The sequence below is a fragment of the Rana temporaria genome, chromosome 12, assembly GCF_905171775.1.
Source record: "Rana temporaria chromosome 12, aRanTem1.1, whole genome shotgun sequence".
Taxonomy (NCBI): Eukaryota; Metazoa; Chordata; class Amphibia; order Anura; family Ranidae; genus Rana; species Rana temporaria.
The window spans coordinates 42,536,377-42,556,219 of NC_053500.1; the positions used below are offsets into that span (position 1 = coordinate 42,536,377).

The following is a 19,843-nucleotide window of genomic DNA, read 5'->3' on the forward strand; positions in this document are numbered from 1 at the left end:
CAAAAATCTGGACTAAATGGACATGCAATGATGCAATGTGTTCCACTCTCGATACATAATTGGGTATGTTTTGGGTTTGCTGGGATGGCTGGACTTCTTTTTTCAAGAGTCTGGATGTATTATTGATATAATATAAATAAAAGTAAAACAGAAAAAATTGCGCTAACCAAATGTGATAAAAAAATATTAAATGAATTAATATAGAAGGCAGCGATCACGTGACCTAACACCAGCATAAATAGAACAAAGAAAAAATCGCGCCAACATAAGTGCCAATAAAGTCCTTAGTGAGTAAACATAAGTAAAAAGTAATGATTATTATCATTACTTTTTACTTATGTTTATTCACTAAGGACTTTATTGGTACTTATGTTGGCACGATTTTTTCTTTGTTCTATTGATATAATATACTTGCATTATAATTATTTTTTCTTCTCAGTGTTTAATGGTATTGCGTTATACATTTCGATGCTGCCATGTCATTTTGGTGTTTAGTTGCCCTTTTTTTGTTTTGCTTTTTTCTCTTCTTTCTTTTTAGATTTTTTTTTTTGGACTTGTTTTAAAAACCTTTTCAAAAAATAAAATCTGATAATATGATTCTACCCTGGGATCAGTGAGTTTTTACAGACTCTATGAGTGCATACACAATTCAATGTACAGTTGGGTGATTCAGGAAGGGGAGGGCTTTCTAGTTTTGGGTATTCTCTCTGCATAGAATGGACTACAGCTCATTCATTTCAGACTCAGTTGAGGATCAGATCTATCCTACACAGAGGAACAGACATCAGTCACCATGCCGATGCTGAGAAATCGTGGTGAGTTACTGATCTTATTGGCAGATACGGAGATGTCATACTAGTCTGTTTAGATCTCATGTCATGCCAGCTCACATAACTCTGAAATGATCTTCATTCATAATATACTATAAGCAGTATATTAGGGTGACTTTGGTTTGATTTAGAATTTGCATTGATAGCTTTACTTTTCCAAGTACATATTGCTGGCAATTACAGTGTGAGAAATATTTCTAAGGAAACTTTGAGATTTAGATAGTAGATTTTTTTTACGTCTTATAAAATGGTTTAAGTTACAAACTTTTTGGCATTTGAGATACTGAATATAAATAAAAATTCTTAAAATTAAATAAAAATGAAAAAGAAAATAAATAATAGAAACTGAATCTTGTTTGGAAACTGGGCTAATTTTCTACAATTTTCATTTTAAATCAATATTTGTTACTGTAAATCGGGGACACTTGGGGACACTGGGTTGCTTTTCCATAAGTAAAAGTTGGTAAATTGTCATGTAAACTGATTATTTGGCTGTGGAGAGGTGAATCTGAACGGCAGATGCAAATTGGGCTTTCGGAAATCCATCTAAATATGTATCAGTATTGAAATAGATAAGGTGGATCACTGATGCCAGTTTTTTGGTTGTACGTGGTTTGCATTTCTTTTTTTTTTTTGGAGATCTACACACAGATCTCTGATTCACACAGCAATGTGGCACAGTAAAGACGTAACATTGTATAACGGTTCACTCTTTGTAGCCACGGTTAGCAGTTACAGTAATGGGCTTAATTCATTGGGGCAACATACAATGACTATGCAGAATGTGCAGTGACCCAAGGTAAACAATAATTATTAGACATGTGCATTCGTTTTCGTTAGAATGCATTTTCGTCCGAAAATCTGTTTTTTTCGTTATCGTTTTAACAAACGATAACGAAAGTGCAAGAAACGAAAACCGAAATATCCGACATAAAAAATGCTTTATTTTCGTTTTCGTTGCGGTAAAAATTCGATATAGAGAGATTCGACATTATAGGGAAAAGATTTGACATTATAGAGAAAAGATTCGACACTATAGAAATAATAGATTCGACATTACAGAGAATAGATTTTCGATTTATGAGAAAATAGATTCGACATTATAGAGAATAGATTCAACATTATTACTAGTCATACAACATTAGAATTCTTGTAGGCGGAATATTCGAACGGAAATGTACGATTTGGCGTAAAGATTCGACGTTCCGTCAAATATTTTTTGACTAGTAGACAGAAACCAACAAAGATTCAACGTTCCGTCGAATATTCTTTTGACCATTCGACAGAAACCAAGTATTCCCCAACGAAAAACGAAATTAATCAAAACGATTTTCGGGAGTAACTAAATACATTTATTTTCCAAACGAAAACGAAAAAACGAAACAAAATATTCCAGTCTGCACATGTCTAATAATTATTCATCTTTGAAGTGACTGCAGTCAACTAAAATGTAATTGGTTGCTACAGGTTATTGAACTTCGCACCAACCAGGCTCTTTGCATTTACTAACCGAATAATGGAGTCAGCTTGTTCCATAAAAGTGGGTGTGGGGTAGGGCGCAGTACCTGTTCTCTCTGAATTGCTTTCTTTGTGTAAAGTCTCTGGTGTCCCTGACAGTTTTTCTGCTTTCCTATTTTAAAAAAACTGACCATAGTAGGCATGAGAGCACAGTGTGGTCAGTTTTCTAGCTGTACAGAGAACTCCTTCTAATGATTACACTTGTGCAGCTGAGAAAAGAGGGGATTAGACCCATTTTCGATGGGAAAAAAACAATAGGAAATTTCGATCGTCTGTGTGGAACTCCATCGGAGAAAAATCCACGCATGCTCAGAATCAAGTTGATGCATGTTTGGAAGCATTGAACTTCATTTTTTTCGGGTCGTTGTAGTGTTTTACGTCACCGCGTTTTGGACGGTTGGAAATTTAGTCTGATCGTGTGTAGGCAAGACTGATGAAAGTCAGCTTCATTGGAATTCCGACGGAAAATTCCATCTGATTTTATTCCATCGGAAATCCGATCGTGTGTATGCGGCATTACTGTGTCCATAGACTGACCAGTCCTTGGTCTTGTAGTAAGTGTCTTTACAAACGCAAATCCTATGTATCCAACATCAGGGATGAGTAGCCTCCTCACATGGAGACACGCTCTCTCACTGAGATCTAGGACCATCTGTCTTAATCAAGACCTGAAAAGAAAACCTTAAACTGCGGTCCACGGACTTAGGAGTCTGTCCCACCCAGAGCTCTATCAGACTCCCAATAAAACCAGCCCCAGAATGGACTTTACCAACATGGGGTAAAGAACTATCCTTTACCCTGAAGTCTTTGCTGGTCTTATCTTAGATTGCAAATCTAAGAATCCGTGGGAGGAACATATATCCCATCAATCACTTTTCTTATCATTTTAACCTATTTTACAGGCACCCTGCTTCTGGACCATATGATCATAATCTTTTCAGAGCCTGGACCTAATCTGTAAAAAGTCAGCCGACAGCGGTCTTTAAGTGGTTGCAAACCTTATGAAATCTAAACAAAGCACATATATCTGTAGTGTTTACTTGTCTATTTCCAAAGCTGAAAGTGTTGTTTCTCTCTGGTGCTTCGTTCCTCTGTTATAAACATGTGTTACATCTGACACGTTTTCCTGACACATGAGATACATTTGTGACAGGGGAGGAGAGCTCAGCACACAGTTTATCTAATCAGAGCACAGCTCTGCATGTTCCTTTGTGGCCGTGCAGTGTGTGGAGTGGGGTGTGTTCCTTTCCTCCAATCAGTTCTCACAAAGTGTATAAGAGCTGTAATTGCAGCTCTCCACCCCCTCCTCTCTGCTCCTCACAGATGCAGAAGGATATTATCACAATTGTGCTCTTTTGAAGGGATGTGGACAAGAATAGACTGCAGATAAACGTGTAAAACTTATGTATAAGGATTTGTTTCATCTGCTACATTGTGGTCTGAGCTCTTTAAACTGAATAATGAACAATCTCCTTGAAATTAATTCACATATTTGATGTATGCAGCTCAACCTTAAATGGGCAAAAGTCTTAATAAAGTGTTTTTACTCTGAGGCCTCGTACACATGACCGAACATGTCCGCTGAAACTGGTCCGTCGGACCAGTTTCAGCAGACATGTTCAGTCGTGTGTAGGGCCGACCGGACAATTTTCCGGCCGACCGGACAGGTTTCCAGCGGACAACTGTTTCTTAGCATGCTAAGAAACATGTCCGCTGGAAGCCTGTCCCCCGGACATGTCCGATGGTCAGTACGACTCATCGGACATGTCCGCTGGCCCGAGAACCCGCGCATCGCGTCAAAGTGATTTGACGCATGCATGGAAGCATTAAACTTCCGGGTTCGCGCACGTCGCCGCGTCACCGCGTATTCTGTCCGCGCGGAATTTGGTCTGATGGTGTGTACAGCCATCAGACCATATGATCCCAGCCGACATGTCCGATGAAAACGGTCCGCAGACCGTTTTCATCGGACATGTTGGGTCGTCTGTACGAGGCCTTAGGTGTAGTAAACCGTAGAAACCAATCAGATTCTAATAATTTCTACTCCACCTTTAGCAACGTAAATTCTGATTAGCTTTACATAGCTATTAGCATTGGAACCTGATGGCCTTACATCCAAAACTCGGTCTTGTGGTTTCCGGAGTAGAGAATGCCTTGCCCTCATGGGTACCACAGGAAAAAAGAAAAGAGGTCTTATAGTGTAGTATGCCAAGAAGCATAGAGTGGGCTTTGTTGGAACAAAACAGAAGAGCAGAAGGAGTAATATTACTTACATCTGTTGAGGTTGCAAATGACCAAAAGCAGTTGGTAGATGCAACTTGGAGAATACATCTCCATATGGATGTAGGGACGATTGCACTTGAATGCTTTGGGTCAAATCACGAAACCACTAAAGTAAATTTTTTAAATAATTAAAAAATTCTATTACTCCCCGATACCTGTAAGCAATGCCTGCAATTCAGTTTAAGGAAACATTCAGGTAAGGTGGGCTATTTAAACTATGAGTAAATATCTGTCAAAGAATGATGAACAGAGAGATGTTTGTCCGTGTTCGAGAAGGTCTTCTCCTTCAATTTCAACAAAGAACACTAAAAGACTGAGCTTGCTCACATTTTCATTAACCACTTGAGAATTAGCTTTCCAGCTTCTGTAGGTGCCCATATACCTTCTAGGAGTTCAGCCATAGAGCATTTATCACGCATCACGTGGGCTACTCACCTAAGAACACAAAAAATGGATGGCAACGAGTTGTAGTCATAGGGCCAGATTCTCATACCTGCGGCGCAGCGTAACGTAACCCGTTTACGTTACACCGCCACAAGTTTTCAGTCTAAGTGCCCGATCCACAAAGCACTTACCTGTAAACTTGCGGCGGTGTATCGTAAACACGTCCAGCGCAAGGCGGCCCAATTCAAATGGGGCGGGTACCATTTAAATTAGGCGCGCTCCCGCGCCGGATGTACTGCGCATGCTCCGTTTGCAAATTTCCCGACGCGCTTTGCGCGAAATTACGGCGCGCCGACGTGTTGAGAATCGCGACGTGCGTAACGTACTTACGCCGGGAAAACAAAAAAATTCAATAGCGACGCGGGAAAGACGGGCATACTTTAATATGGTGGAGTCATTTTACACCATGTTAAAGTACCCCTAACTTTGCGACGGGAAACTAAGACTTGCGCCGACGTAACGACGGGAAAAACCTTTGTGTACCCGTCGCTGTAATTTGCATACCCGACGCTGGTTTACGACGCAAACTCCCCCCAGCGGCGGTCAAAGTATTGCATCCTAGGATCCGACGGTGTAATTCAATTACACCTGTCGGATCTTAGGGCTAGCTATGCGTAACGGATTTTATGAATCAGTCGCATAGTTAGAACGGCCCTAAAACAGAGATACGACGGCGTATCAGGAGATACGCCGTCGTATCTCTTTTGTGAATCTGGCCCATAGAGCCTACAATATGTCCCTACAGCGATACACTCATTTTGGAGCACACTTTAGGAAAAGCAGATGTTAAATGGGACTTGACGCAACTTCTGACGAGTGAGAGGTGACGATGTCAGAAGATTAAGGGCATACATCCATTAAAGTAGAGTCTCCTGAGCAGTGGTCTGATATCCCTCCAACATCTTCATTGCTAAAATACATCACTTTCTCTGAATGGCTGTGCGCCGATCAGATAGACGCCGGGTGTTCCGAGTGAGAGACAGGAAGACAGAAGTCTCGGCTTGAACCCAGAACACAGTGAGTTATGCTGTATGAAGCCTCAGCTACATATAGTTTATACTGCACATCCATCTGGCCCAAACGAACTATGGAAAGTGCATCAAAAGCTGGAGTTTAGCTTTAAAGTTCAAGATTAGGCATGTTTAGAGGTGGTTACCTGTCATGTTAGTATTGTAAGTTAGTATTGAAAAGGAATGATTTATTAACCACTTCCCGCCCGGCCTATAGCCGATTTACGTCCGGGAAGTGGTTGTGAAATCCTGACAGGACGTCCATGGACGTCCTGCAGGATTTCATGCCGCGTGCGCCCGTGGGGGAGCGCAGCGCGGCGATCGGTGATGCGGGGTGTCAATCTGACACCCTGCATCTCCGATCTCGGTAAAGAGCCTCCGGCGGAGATTCTTTACCACGTGATCAGCCGTGTCCAATCACGGCTGATCACGATGTAAACAGGAAGAGCCGTTGATGGCTCTTCCTCACTCGCGTCTGACAGACGCGAGTAAAGGAGAGCCGATCGGCGGCTCTCCTGACAGGGGGGGTTTGCGCTGATTGTTTATCAGCGCAGCCCCCCCTCGGATCGCCACACTGGACCACCACGGAAGCCCACCCTGGACCACCAGGGTGGGCCAAACAAACAAAAAAAGCCTGGAAAAAAAAGTCTAAAAAAAATAAAAAAAAGATGCCAATCAGTGCCCACAAATGGGCACTTACTGGCAACCTGGATAAATCAGTGCTGCCCCACAGTGTCCATCAGTGCCACCCCAGTGTCCATCAGTGCCACCCCACAGTGTCCATCAGTGCCACCCCACAGTGCCCACCTATCAGTGCCCATCTGTGCCACCCATAAGTATCCATAAGTGCCGCCCATGAGTGCCCATCAGTGCCGCCTATGTGTGCCCATCAGTGCCGCCTATGTGTGCCCATCAGTGCCGCCTATGAGTGCCACCTTATCTGTGCCCGTCAGTACTACCTCATCGATGTCCATCAGTGCCATCTCATCGGTGCCCATTAGTGCCGCCATATCAGTGCCCGTAATTGAAAGAGAAAAACTTATTTACAAAAAAATTAACAGAAAAAAATAAAAACTTAATTTTTTTTCAAAATTTTCAGTCTTTTTTTAGTTGTTGCACAAAAAAAAAAATCGCAGAGGTGATCAAATACCACCAAAAGAAAGCTCTATTTGTGGGGAAAAAAGGACTCCAATTTTGTTTGGGTACAGTGTAGCATGACCGCGCAATTGCCATTCAAAGTGCGACAGCGCTGAAAGCTGAAAATTGGCTTGGGCGGGAAGGTGCGTAAGTGCCTGGTATGGAAGTGGTTAAACCACCACTTTAAGATTCAAGAAGCATTGGGTCATACAGTTTGGAAATAATACAATGTTGTGTTGTTGAAATTTGCTTGAGTTTGCTCTATCTTTGTCTGGACTTATACAATTTATTGTTTGTTCCAAGAGGAAGTCTTGTAGTGAAGTGTATGTAAAGCAAAACTTTACCTCCTGTAACCTTAACCTCACTTCCTGTTATGTCTGTGGCACAGGAAGTGAAGGGAAATCTCTCTAATGTCACACAAACAGCAAAAAAAACAAAAAAACACAACAGAATATGGACTTAAACAATGAGGTTTTATCAGGACACATTTTCAGTGCCTTAGTTAACCAGACTCCCCATCTCCAGAGATTCTACAAAACCTACAAGTAGTCTTTAAGAATCAAACTATATAATAGAACATGACATGGCAAACGGTAAGCTGAACTAGAACTTCTGCCAGCTGGAAATGACCACTTAGGACCCTCAGAAACATAGAATGCCAGTGGGTAACTTTTCTTGCTGGTGACCACACAGAACATAATATTAAATGTGGGTGGACTGACAGATCCCATCATTTGTTTTCTTAGGGCAGAAGCACACGGTCTATATATATATATATATATTTTTTTTTTTAGTTTAATCACTGTGCTAAAATAACTATTAAATAATCACTTGACTAAGGGGTTCTTTTAACAAACATTCTGTATTAATGGTTTAACCACTTAACAACCACACGCCGTAAATTAACGGCATGGGCTTTGTGCGGTGATATCTGAATGATGGGTGCAGCTACAGGCATCATTTAGATATTGCCGGTTTCTGCCGGCGATTCTATACACCATAGGAACGTTCATAGCGGCTGTTCCGCCGCTTGATCGTTCTTACGGGCGGCGAAAGGAGACGTCCCCCCCTCACGCGGCCCTCCGGTGCTTCTACCAACTCACCTGTGCGATCAATGAGTCGGTGACAGGATCCGCCGGCCCCGGTTCTTGACCATAGAGATTTCCTGCGGACCAGATGGTCGGAGTCTCTATGCTCGTCGGAGGCCGACCTCTGCATTCAAACAAATGGCGCTGCCTCGGCTGGGAAGCTAGGTGAGATGTGGGGTCTTATTGACCCCATATCTCACTGTAAAGAGGACCTGTCATGTCATATTCCTATTACAAGGGATGTTTACATTCCTTGTAATAGGAATAAAAGTGATCAAAATTGTATTTTTATTTTTTAAAGTGTCAAAATAAATAAATTCAAGTAAAATGAACAATCACATTTTTTTTTTTTAAAGTGCCCCTTTCCCCGTGTGCTTGCACGCAGAAGCAAACGCATACGTAAGTCCCACCCAATTATAAAAACGGTGTTCAAACCACACATGTGAGGTGTCGCCGCGAACGTTAGAGCGAGAGCAATAATTCTAGCCCTAGACCTCCTCTGTAACGCAAAACATGTAACTAGTAAAAAAATGTAAAGCGTCACCTATGGGGATTTTTAAGTACCGAAGTTTTGGTGCCATTCCAAGAGCATGTGCAATTTTGAAGCGTGACATGTTAGGTATCTATTTACTCGGCGTAACTTCATCTTTCACATTATGCAAAAAAATTGGGCTAACTTTACTGTTTTGTTTTTAAAGCATGAAACTTTTTGTTTCCAAAAAAACGCATTTGAAAAACTGCTGCGCAAATACCATGCGAGATAAAAAATTGCAATGACCGCCATTGTATTCTCTAGGGTCTCTGCTAAAAATACATATATAATGTTTGGGGGTTCTATGTAATTTCTAGCAAAAAAATGATGATTTTTACATGTAGGAGCGAAGTGTCAGAATTGGCCTAGTTGCCAAGTGGTTAAGATTCTCACAGCTGAGTAATCCATGTATTTTGTCCAATGTTTTTTTTCTAGTGGACATAATGCAATATTTTCCTGAGATACCTCAAACAGATGAATCCAGCATTATGGCCACTAGATGGAGCCAACGATCATAGGCAATAAACGTATTAGGTAAAATGCATGGATTATTTGTGACAGCTAGGCGAATGCTTGAGACAGTCAAAAAACGTTTTTATTTTTTTTATAAACATAACCCTAAGGGTAGCAATCAGTATCTACGCAAATGGACAAAAAGTAGCTTGTAATATTATTTAAAATGGTTGTAAACCCTTACATATACCCAGTGAAGTGACTGGCCTCAGGTGATACATAGAGATGAAACAAATCATACTGCATAAGGTGTATCATCTGTCTACCTGCAGTCCTCTCTTCTCTACATCTGTTTAACCACTTCCATACAGGGCACTTACGCACCTTCCCGCCCAAGCCAATTTTCAGCTTTCAGCACTGTCGCACTTTGAATGGCAATTGCGCGGTCATGCTACACTGTACCCAAACAAAATTGGCGTCCTTTTTTCCCCACAAATAGAGCTTTCTTTTGGTGGTATTTGATCACCTATGCAATTTTTTTTTTTTTGCGCAACAACTAAAAAAAGACTGAAAATTGTGAAAAAAAAATTACGTTTTTATTTTTTTCTGTTAATTTTTTTGTAAATAAGTTTTTCTCTTTCAATTACGGGCACTGATATGGCGGCACTGATGGGCACCGATGAGATGGCACTGATGGACATCGATGAGGTAGTACTGACGGGCACAGATGAGGTGGCACTGATTGGCGGCGCTGGTATGCGGCACTGATGGGCACTCATAGGCGGCACTGATGGGCACACATAGGCGGCACTGATGGGCACACATAGGCGGCACTGATGGGCACACATAGGCGGCACAGATGGGCACACATAGGCGGCACAGATGGGTGGCACTGATGGATACTTATGGGTGGCACAGATGGGCACTGATAGGTGAGCACTGGGCATGGATGGGCACTGTGGGGTGGCACTGATGGACACTGTGGGGTGGCACTGATGGACACTGGGGTGGCACTGATGGACACTGTGGGGCAGCACTGATTTACCCATGTTGCCAGTCAGTGCCCATTTGTGGGCACTGACTGGCATCTTTTTTTTTTAATGCTTTTTTTTTTATTTGCCCTTCCCTGTTGGTCCAGTGTGGGCTTCCCTGGTGGTCCAGTGTGGCGATCCGAGGGGGGGCTGCGCTGATAAACAATCAGCGCGAACCCCCCCTGTCAGGAGAGCCGCCGATCGGCTCTCCTATACTCGCGTCTGTCAGACGCGAGTGAGGAAGAGCCATCAACGGCTCTTCCTGTTTACATCGTGATCAACCGTGATTGGACACGGCTGATCACGTGGTAAAGAGTCTCCGCCGGAGGCTCTTTACCGAGATCGGACATGCAGGGTGTCAGACTGACACCCCGCATCACCGATCGCCGCGCTGCGCGCCCCCACGGGCGCGCGCGGCATGAAATCCTGCAGGACATCCATGGACGTCCAGTCAGGATTTCAAAACCACTTCCCGGACGTAAATCGGCCATAGGCCGGGCGGGAAGTGGTTAAAGTGCTGAATTTTTAAAGCTTGTCTGAGTTTAAAAAAAAGGGGGCGGGAGCTGAAGTTACACTCTGTGGAGTTCAGTGAGGAGAGCTCTGAGAGCTGATTGGAGGGAAGAGACACATCCCCCTTCACACAGCACACAGGAACAGAGTTGAGGCTATCAATCAGCTGGAGGCCCCCATTTTTCTCTTGGTGTCAGGAAAACTTGTGAGCAGTGATTCATGCAGATAGAGGAATGAAGCAGCAGACAGAAATGACAATGTGCTTTTAATTGAGACAAGTATACACTATAGAAGTATATGCTTTGTTCATATTTCATGTCTGAGGTTTACAGCCACTTTTCAATCACACACATTGTTAAGTAATTAGCATTGACTGTAGTTGCTATCTTTTATTCTACATGAAGTCTTTAGTTCCGTCTCTTTAGCAATCAATTGTTAGCTACAAAAAAAAAAAATCACCCTTATGCTCCTATCTTTGGACTGTTCTCAGTGGCAGTGATAGAGTTAATGAATTTTGCTTATTTAGCTTTTCATTACCTTAACTATCAAAACTGAGAAACTGACAGTTGTGGGACATTTTATGCGTCTTCTCAAGAAGATGGGAAACTCTAAAGCTTGTTTGGCAGTTGTCATTTCAAAACCTTGACTGCGAGTGGTTTGGTGAGTGGAAAAAGTAACTATTAAAAACAGAAAGTTTATAACGTGGTTAAACCTCTATGGTTATGGTCACGGTAACCGTAGCAGCGCTTTGAATGCACATTGCAGCTATCCCTTGATGACTTGCCCAGATTTAAAGAAACCTGGTGACTTAAAATCAACCTTTTAGCACAATACCAACGTCCACTTATCTTCCACCCCTCTCCTTACATAATCACAGAGGGCTAGATTTAGAGAGAAGATACGACGGCGTATCTCCTGATACACCGTCGTATCTCTGAGTGCGCGGGGTCGTATCTATGCGCCTGATTCATAGAATCAGTTACGCATAGATCTCCCTAAGATCTGACCGGCGTAAGTGACTTACACCGGCGTATCTTAGGCTGCATATTTACGCTGGCCGCTAGGTGGTGCTTCCGTATATTTACGCGAGGAATATGCAAATGAGCTAGATACGCCGATTCAGAAACGTACGTCCGGCCGGCACATTTTTTTACGTCGGTTACGTTAGGCTTTTTTCGGCGTATAATTACCCCTGCTATATGAGGCGTATTCTATATTAAGTGTGTTCCCGCGTCGAATTTTGAAAATTTTACGTCGTTTGCGTAAGTCGTTCGCGAATAGGGCTGGATGTAATTTACGTTCACGTCGAAAGCAATGACGTTTTGCGGCGGAATTTCGAGCATGCGCACTGGGAGCATGCGCCGTTCGTAAAAAACGGCAAATACGCGGGGTCACAGTTAATATACATAAAACACGCCCACATCATTCACATTTGAATTAGGCGGGCTTACGCCGACACAGATACGCCGCCGTAACTAAGAGCACAAGTTGTTTCTGAATACAGAACTTGCGCCCTAAATTACGGCGGCGTAACGTATATGAGATACGTTACGCCGGGCGCATAGATAGACCATTCTATCTGAATCTAGCCCAGATTGTTTAATTTAGTAAAAGTAGAAAACTATTTATTTTACCAAAATAATAGAGTGGCCATCCACTTCCCGATTCTTCGCCTAGGCAATCATTTGGTTCCTGCACCCTCCAGGGATATCCACATCCCAATCTTAGGAAGCTGTAGATCAGGGGTTCCCAACCAGTGGCCTGGGGGCCACACGTGGCCCGTGGAGCCCTCTGATGTGGCCCGTGACCTCCTGCCCTGGGATGGTGGATTGGCAAGCCCAGATTGCAGGTTGCCAAACCGCCATCCCTGAGCATTGGTGTTAATGAAGCCGACGGTAGAGGAAGCAAGCGGCTGCAGAGCCGCATAAGCCAATTCTTCCTGTATAGCGCTGGCTCCTGTAATAGGCGGAGTGATACTAAATGTGCACCGCCTGAGACAGCAACAGCTGCCAATACCTGAATGGAAAACTGTTATCAATGGTAAGCTTATTACTAAAATCACAGTGTATATATGAGCTTATCTGTTCTGCAGTGGTTACTGGGCTGCTTTCAAACTGATCCGCAGGTGCACCTGTGGGTTACCTGCACTGAGCCATAGACTTCTGGTTTTACCTGCGGGTTGGGGCGCTTTCAGAAAGTGCACCACCCCTGCAGGATATAATAGAATTCTATGGCAAAGTGCAGCTAACCCCCAGAAAAAACACAGGTGCACTGCGCTGCACCTGCGGCGTGGGTAAACCACAGACCATCAGTGTAAAAGAAGCCTTAGGCCCCTTTCACATGATCGGTCCAACCCAATCGGACCCTCCATTCACCTCTTGTGTCCGTTTACACCTGCCTACCTCCAATCCGATCTGCTAAAAAAAACAGAAGTGGATCCATCCCCTTCCATCTGATTGGATCAGAGGGCCCATAGAGTAGAGTGGGCTGTTTCTGTGTCTACTCTGTATATTTAAAATTGGACACGGACCTGTCATCCGCCCACTCTGCTCATTGTGGCCCGCGACCGGTTACTAAGTCGCTTAAGTGGCCCTCGCTCTTCAAAAGGTTGGGCACCCCTGTTGTAGATTTATTTAGATTGTATTGCTCCATTTCGATGCTGTGTGCCATTCAAGACCTAGGGGCAGATCCACAAAGCAAGTACGCCGGCGTATCTACTGATACGCCGGCGTACTTTCAAATTTCCCGCGTCGTATCTTTGTTTTGAATCCTCAAAACAAGATACGACGGCATCTGGGTTAGATCCGACAGGCGTACGTCTTCGTACGCCTTCGGATCTAAGATGCAATTCTTCGGCGTCCGCTGGGTGGCGTTCCCTTCTTTTCCGTGTAGAGTATGCAAATCAGCTATTTCCGACGATCCACGAACGTACGAGCGGCCGGCGCATTCCTTTACGTCGTCTCTAGTCAGCTTTTTTCGGCGTTTAGTTAAAGCTGCTATTTGGTGGCGTACTCAATGTTGAGTATGGCCGTCGTTCCCGCGTAAGTCGTTCGTGAATGGGGCTGGACGTGATTTACGTCCACGTCAAAACCAATGACTTCCTTGCGACGTCATTTAGCGCAATGCACGGCTGGAAATTTAGGGACGGCGCATGCGCAGTTCGTTCGGCGCGGGGACACGCTTCATTTAAATGAAACGCCCCCCTACTCGCCGATTTGAATTAGGCGCCGTTACGCCGCGAGAGATACACTACGCCGCCGTAACTTACGGGGCAAATTCTTTCAGGATTCAAACCAAGGTGATATCTGAATGATGCCGGGAGCTTTTTTTCAGCCGACGATTCACTTCACGTAAGAACAACCACACTGGCTGTTCAGCCACTTGATCGTTCTTACATCCCCCCTCTCCCGCCACCCTCCGAGGCTTCTCCCGGCTTGCCCGTGCGATCGGCGAGCCGGAGAAGGAATCCACCGCTGGCGGAGGTTAGCCATAGAGATTTCCGAAGGACAAATGGTCCCCGGCAGTCTGTAGGACTCTGGGAGGCCCGGGGCGGGACATTATAATGTCACGTCCAGGCCGGCGGAAGAAAAAATTGCTGGGGACTGTTTTTTTTTTTTTGCATCTCAGGCTTTCCAGCCTGGAGTAGAGATCCAGAGAGGAGCCGAGTGACGAGACCCAGGAGACTGAGGAGCTCTACATTTGTATCTGATCGTTAGGGATGAGCTCCGGCGTGTTCGCACACTCCACGTGCTAAGCCCGCCAGGAAGTCGGCACGGCGCTGCGCTAATCACAGGCAGAGAGACATTTTCCTGATGCTCGGCTGCAGAGATCGGGAAATGTCTCCCTGCCTGTGGTTAGCGCAGCGCCGTGTAGACTTCCTGGTGGGCTTTGCACGTGGACTGTGCGAACACGCCGGAGCTCATCCCTACTGATTGTATTAATGCGCTGTGTTTCATCTGACTGAATGGGAGTTATTTTGCATACTCCGGCTTCAGAAGCGAGCACTAGCATAATGCGCTATGTTTTATTTTCTCTAATTCATTTCAGAGCCACGTTATTTGAAGCAATCCTGGAATAGAAATTCTAGCCCAAGACCTTCTCTGTAACTCCAACATGTAACCTGTAATAAAAGCCTAACTTATGGAGATTTTTAAGTACCGAAGCTTGGCACAATTCCATGAGTGTGCGCAATTTTAAAGCGTGACATGTTAGGTATCTATTTACTTGGCGTAACTTCATCTGTCACATTATAGAAAATAATTGGGCTAACTTTACTGTTTCAGGAAAGTTAGAAAAATTGCTGCACACTCTGTATGACATAAAAATTTGCAATGACCGCCATTATATTCCTTAGGGTCTCTGCTATATATATATATATATATATATATATATATATATATATATAAAAATATATATATATAGTGTTTTCTAGCAAAAAAATATGAGTGCTGGAATTTGCGCGATATGGAAGTGGTTAAAAATGAGCTGTTTGAAGGCTTTAGCATTCACACTCCTGTCGCAAATAATCCCTGTGATGTGTCTAATATGTGTAATTCCTATGATTGTTAGCTCCATATAGTGGCCATAATGTGGTATTTTCCTAACATGCCACAATCAGGCCAAATGACCACTGGATGGACCTAATTGTTTTGTTTAGATTAGATAAGTTTAAAACCCCCATTAGTTTATTTTTTGTCCCCTTGGGAAACTTTCCCTTTGCAGTTCCTCCTAATATAACAAGAACAGGCTTTCTTGTTGGAAAATCTTACTTCACCTCTCATTCTTCTGAAAACTCAGTTTCTATCTTTGTTACAATGCTTATGGAACAAAACAGAAGGTAAATCGCCCTACTGAGTATATAACAAAAGGGGGTTGTAAGGCTTTGAATGAAAAGAAGACGATATACACTTTAACTTTCTGGAGGGCAGTGAGTTGCAGGGTGCGGCAGGGCAGAGTGGAGAGAATTGTGGGGCATTATTGGTGTCAGTGGGAGGAATTATACCTCACTGTTAATGTCAGTGGGAGGAAAAGTGCCCCAAGGGCAGGATAAAGTCAAGAAAGGGGTTGCATCTGGCCCCCGAGCCACAGTTTGGAGACCCCTGGTATAGTCAGTGCATTCTTTGACTTTTGTTTCAGGAAACCATTAAAAAGATTGCTGTGGACTCCAAGATCTACGGAATAGATACGCTCTCACATAGGGTTTGTGGTTGAGCCTTTAGTCTGAAGATTCTATCGTGTGCAAACTGCTTGAGTGAGAACTACAGAGGATTCATTGACTGATAACGATCCTCTAAATATTGAGCTAATATCGAAACATTAGTTAGTAGAGCAGCTCTACAAGATTAATGGTAACATGAGAATTACAGTCATTTAGAAGGCACGCTGTGCTCTCTGAGTCAGTACATACAACATTTTCAAATTCAACTGCACCGTTCAAAAATGTGGTTTGCCATTGCTGAATTCACCTAGTGACACCTGTCGCTGCTGGCATATGGAATCCCAGGCCCCCTAGCTCCTTACCCTTTCAGAAGCAACCTATGAGCGATCAGAACGTCAGAAGGACTCATTATTCTTAAACCAGATAAAGATCCAGACGACACTGAATTTTATAACCCTATCCGTTTGTTACAGACCAATGTTCAAAGAGAAGTATGTTTTTTTTTCTTCTGCTAATCAAAAAAAAATCATGTATGGGATGCTATGTGCAATGATATTGCAAAGATTGGTCCCTTACCTCCTCGTCTGGAGTCCCTGGCCTGCACTGTCCACTCCTCCATTCCCTGTGGGTGCCTTCTTAGTAAGCTGTTAAGGAAATATATATATATATACCGTATTTATCGGCGTATAACACGCATCCCAATTTTAGAGGGAAGTTTCAGGAAAAAAGAAACGTTTTTTCTTTTATTAAACCACTTTGAAGCAAAATAATGGTATCTGGGCATCAATGCAGCCTGATTTGTGTCCATCTGCAGCTGTGGTGCAGCCTGATCTGTGTCCATCTGCAGCTTCAGTGCAGCCTGATCTGTGTCCATCTGCAGCTTCAGTGCAGCCTGATCTGTGCCCATCTGAAGCCTCAATGCAGCCTGATCTGTGTCCATCTGAAGCTTCAGTGCAGCCTGATCTGTGTCCATCTGCAGCTTCAGTGCAGCCTGATCTGTGCCCATCTGAAGCCTCAATGCAGCCTGATCTGTGCCCATCTGAAGCCTCAATGCAGCCTGATCTGTGCCCATCTGAAGCCTCAATGCAGCCTGATCTGTGTCCATCTGCAGCTTCAGTGTAGCCTGATCTGTGCCCATCTGCAGCCTCAATGCAGTCTGATCTGTGTCCATCTGCAGCTTCAGTGCAGCCTGATCTGGGCTCATCTGCAGCCTCAATGCAGCCTGATCTGTGTTCATCTGCATCTTCAGTGCAGCCTGATTTGTGTCCATCTGCAGCTTCAGTGCAGCCTGATCTGTGTACATCTGCAGCTTCAGTGCAGCCTGATCTGTGCCCATCTGTAGCCTCAATGCAGCCAGATCTGTGCCCATCTGCAGCTTCAATGCAGTCTGATCTGTGCCCATATGCAGCCTGAATGCAGCCTGATCTGTGCCCATCTGCAGCCTCAATGCAGCCTGATCTGTGCCCATCTGCAGCCTCAATGCAGTCTGATATATGCCCATGTGAAGCCTCAATGCAGCCTGATCTGTGTCCATCTGCAGCTTCAGTGCAGCCTGATCCGTGTCCATCTGCAGCTTCAGTGCAGCCTGATCCGTGTCCATCTGCAGCTTCAGTGCAGCCTGATCTGTGCCCATCTGCAGCCTCAGTAGAGCCAGATCTGTGCCCATCTGCAGCTTCAGTGCAGCCTGATCTGTGTCCATCTGCAGCTTCAATGCAGCCTGATCTGTGTCCATCTGCAGCTTCAGTGCAGCCTGATCTGTGTCCATCTGCAGCTTCAGTGCAGCCTGATCTGTGCCCATCTGAAGCCTTAATGCAGCCTGATCTGTGCCCATCTGAAGCCTCAATGCAGCCTGATCTGTGTCCATCTGCAGCTTCAGTGCAGCCTGATCTGTGCCCATCTGCAGCCTCAATGCAGCCTGATCTGTGTCCATCTGCAGCTTCAGTGCAGCCTGATCTGTGTCCATCTGCAGCTTCAGTGCCGCCTGATCTGTGCCCATCTGCAGCTTCAGTGCAGCCTGATCTGTGCCCATCTGCAGCCTCAATGCAGTCTGATCTGTGCCCATCTGAATCCTCAATGCAGCCTGATCTGTGCCCATCTGCAGCCTCAATGCAGTCAGATCTGTGCCCATCTGCAGCCTCAATGCAGTCTGATCTGTGCCCATCTGCAGCCTCAATGCAGCCTGATCTGTGCCGATCTGCAGCCTCAATGCAGCCTGATCTGTGCCCATCTAAAGCCTCAATGCAGCCTGATCTGTGTCCATCTGCAGCTTCAGTGCAGCCTGATCTGTGTCCATCTGCAGCTTCAGTGCAGCCTGATCTGTGTCCATCTGCAGCTTCAGTGCAGCCTGATCTGTGCCCATCTGCAGCCTCAGTAGAGCCAGATCTGTGCCCATCTGCAGCCTCAATGCAGCCAGATCTGTGTCCATCTGCAGCTCCAGTGCAGCCTGATCTGTGCCAATCTGCAGCAATTGCTCCTCAATGCAGCCTGATTAGTGCCCATCTGCAGTCTCACCTTTCAGTGTCAGATAATTCCTGCTGTCTCCCAAAGAGAAGAGGGGGAGCGAGCGCCACTGAATTACATAGAGCTGCGATCTCCTTCCTGTGTACTCAGCGCTCCGTCACTCACAGCCACGCCTCCTGCCCCTGCTCATATGATAGACAGTACAGTAGTCCAATGCGGGGCCAGGAGGCGTGGCTGTGCGTGACGGAGAGACGGATACACAGGAAGGAGATCACGGCTCTATGTAATTCAGCGGCACTCGCTCCTCTTCCCTCAGACAGCAGGGATTAGCATATAACGCGCGATTTCCCTCTGATTTTAGGGGGAAAAAGTGTGTGTTATACACCGATAAATACGGTACTTTTAGCTGCTCAACTGCTGTGCCAAAGGCTTCAAGACTTTTTAAATCACTGACCTGCAATGTGTATGCAGAGTCTTTCCCTGGATTCTTGGTCATACAGTTAGTGAAGCACTAAGGCCAATCATGAGGCACCAGTACTGTCATTTTGGTGAAGGGTCATGGGTCATATGCTCCCATATCTGGAAGTACTGGTTATTTAACTTTGCTCTCAGCAGCTGTCCATAGCAGCAGGAGACAAGTGAGGGAAAGGTGCACATGATCTGCTGGGGAGGGGGGGGGGAGCTAGGTGACCCTGTTTCTTTGCCTAGCCGTGCACTGTATTATTTTTTTTTATAGTTCAAAACCACAATTTGCTTTGAAAGTCGACAGTGCCAGCTATCAAAATACAAGACTGCACATCAGGAGATTCATCTTTCTTCACCAGTTTTTTTTTGTTTTTTTTTAAGTGTATGTAGACCCACTCTCATCCTTTCTAAACTACTGCCATAGTGGTTATCCATGCCTTCTGCATTTATCCTAACCTGTCAAATGTCTCCCCCTCTGTCTGTTATGAGACACAAAAAACTGCAGATTCTGTGGGTGGGTCTGTTGTCCGGAGCTCGGTGGGTGGAGTCATGATGTTGGTAGACTCCCCGCCCTCCTCCACACTCCTCTTGTAAACATGCATTTTCTCCTGTGTATTTCTTACACTGAATTTCTGGTATGATCACTAACATCCAGTCAAAATAGAGAAAAGTCACCACATGACTTCAGCATGCCCAACATGCTGAGGTGTGGAGCAGCCAATCCTGGGAGAACTGGAGAAGAAAGGAGGAGGGGATCTGAAGTACACAGAATGTCTCTCTCTGGCTCTGCATGAAATATGTAAATCACCTTTCACTCACAGCAAGAGGGAAGAACGGACTCCTATTGCTCTGTGTGTCAGTTTTTATCTCACTGAAAAAAGATAAGAGGATTGCTCAGAGCTGAAAAAACACTTTGCGGCAAGA

At 44.7% G+C, this 19,843-nt stretch overlaps 1 protein-coding gene across 1 annotated transcript in view; it reads left to right on the plus strand.

The window, feature by feature from the left end:
* Window positions 1-674: 674 nt before the first annotated feature.
* The window catches only part of CCR7 (C-C motif chemokine receptor 7), a 33,136-nt gene continuing 13,967 nt past the window's right edge, over window positions 675-19,843 (plus strand). Inside the window, exon 1 of the mRNA XM_040330691.1 lies at window positions 675-815. Coding sequence (XP_040186625.1) covers window positions 794-815 — 22 coding nt within the window. The 5' untranslated portion in view covers window positions 675-793. The remainder of the gene's footprint in view (window positions 816-19,843) is intronic.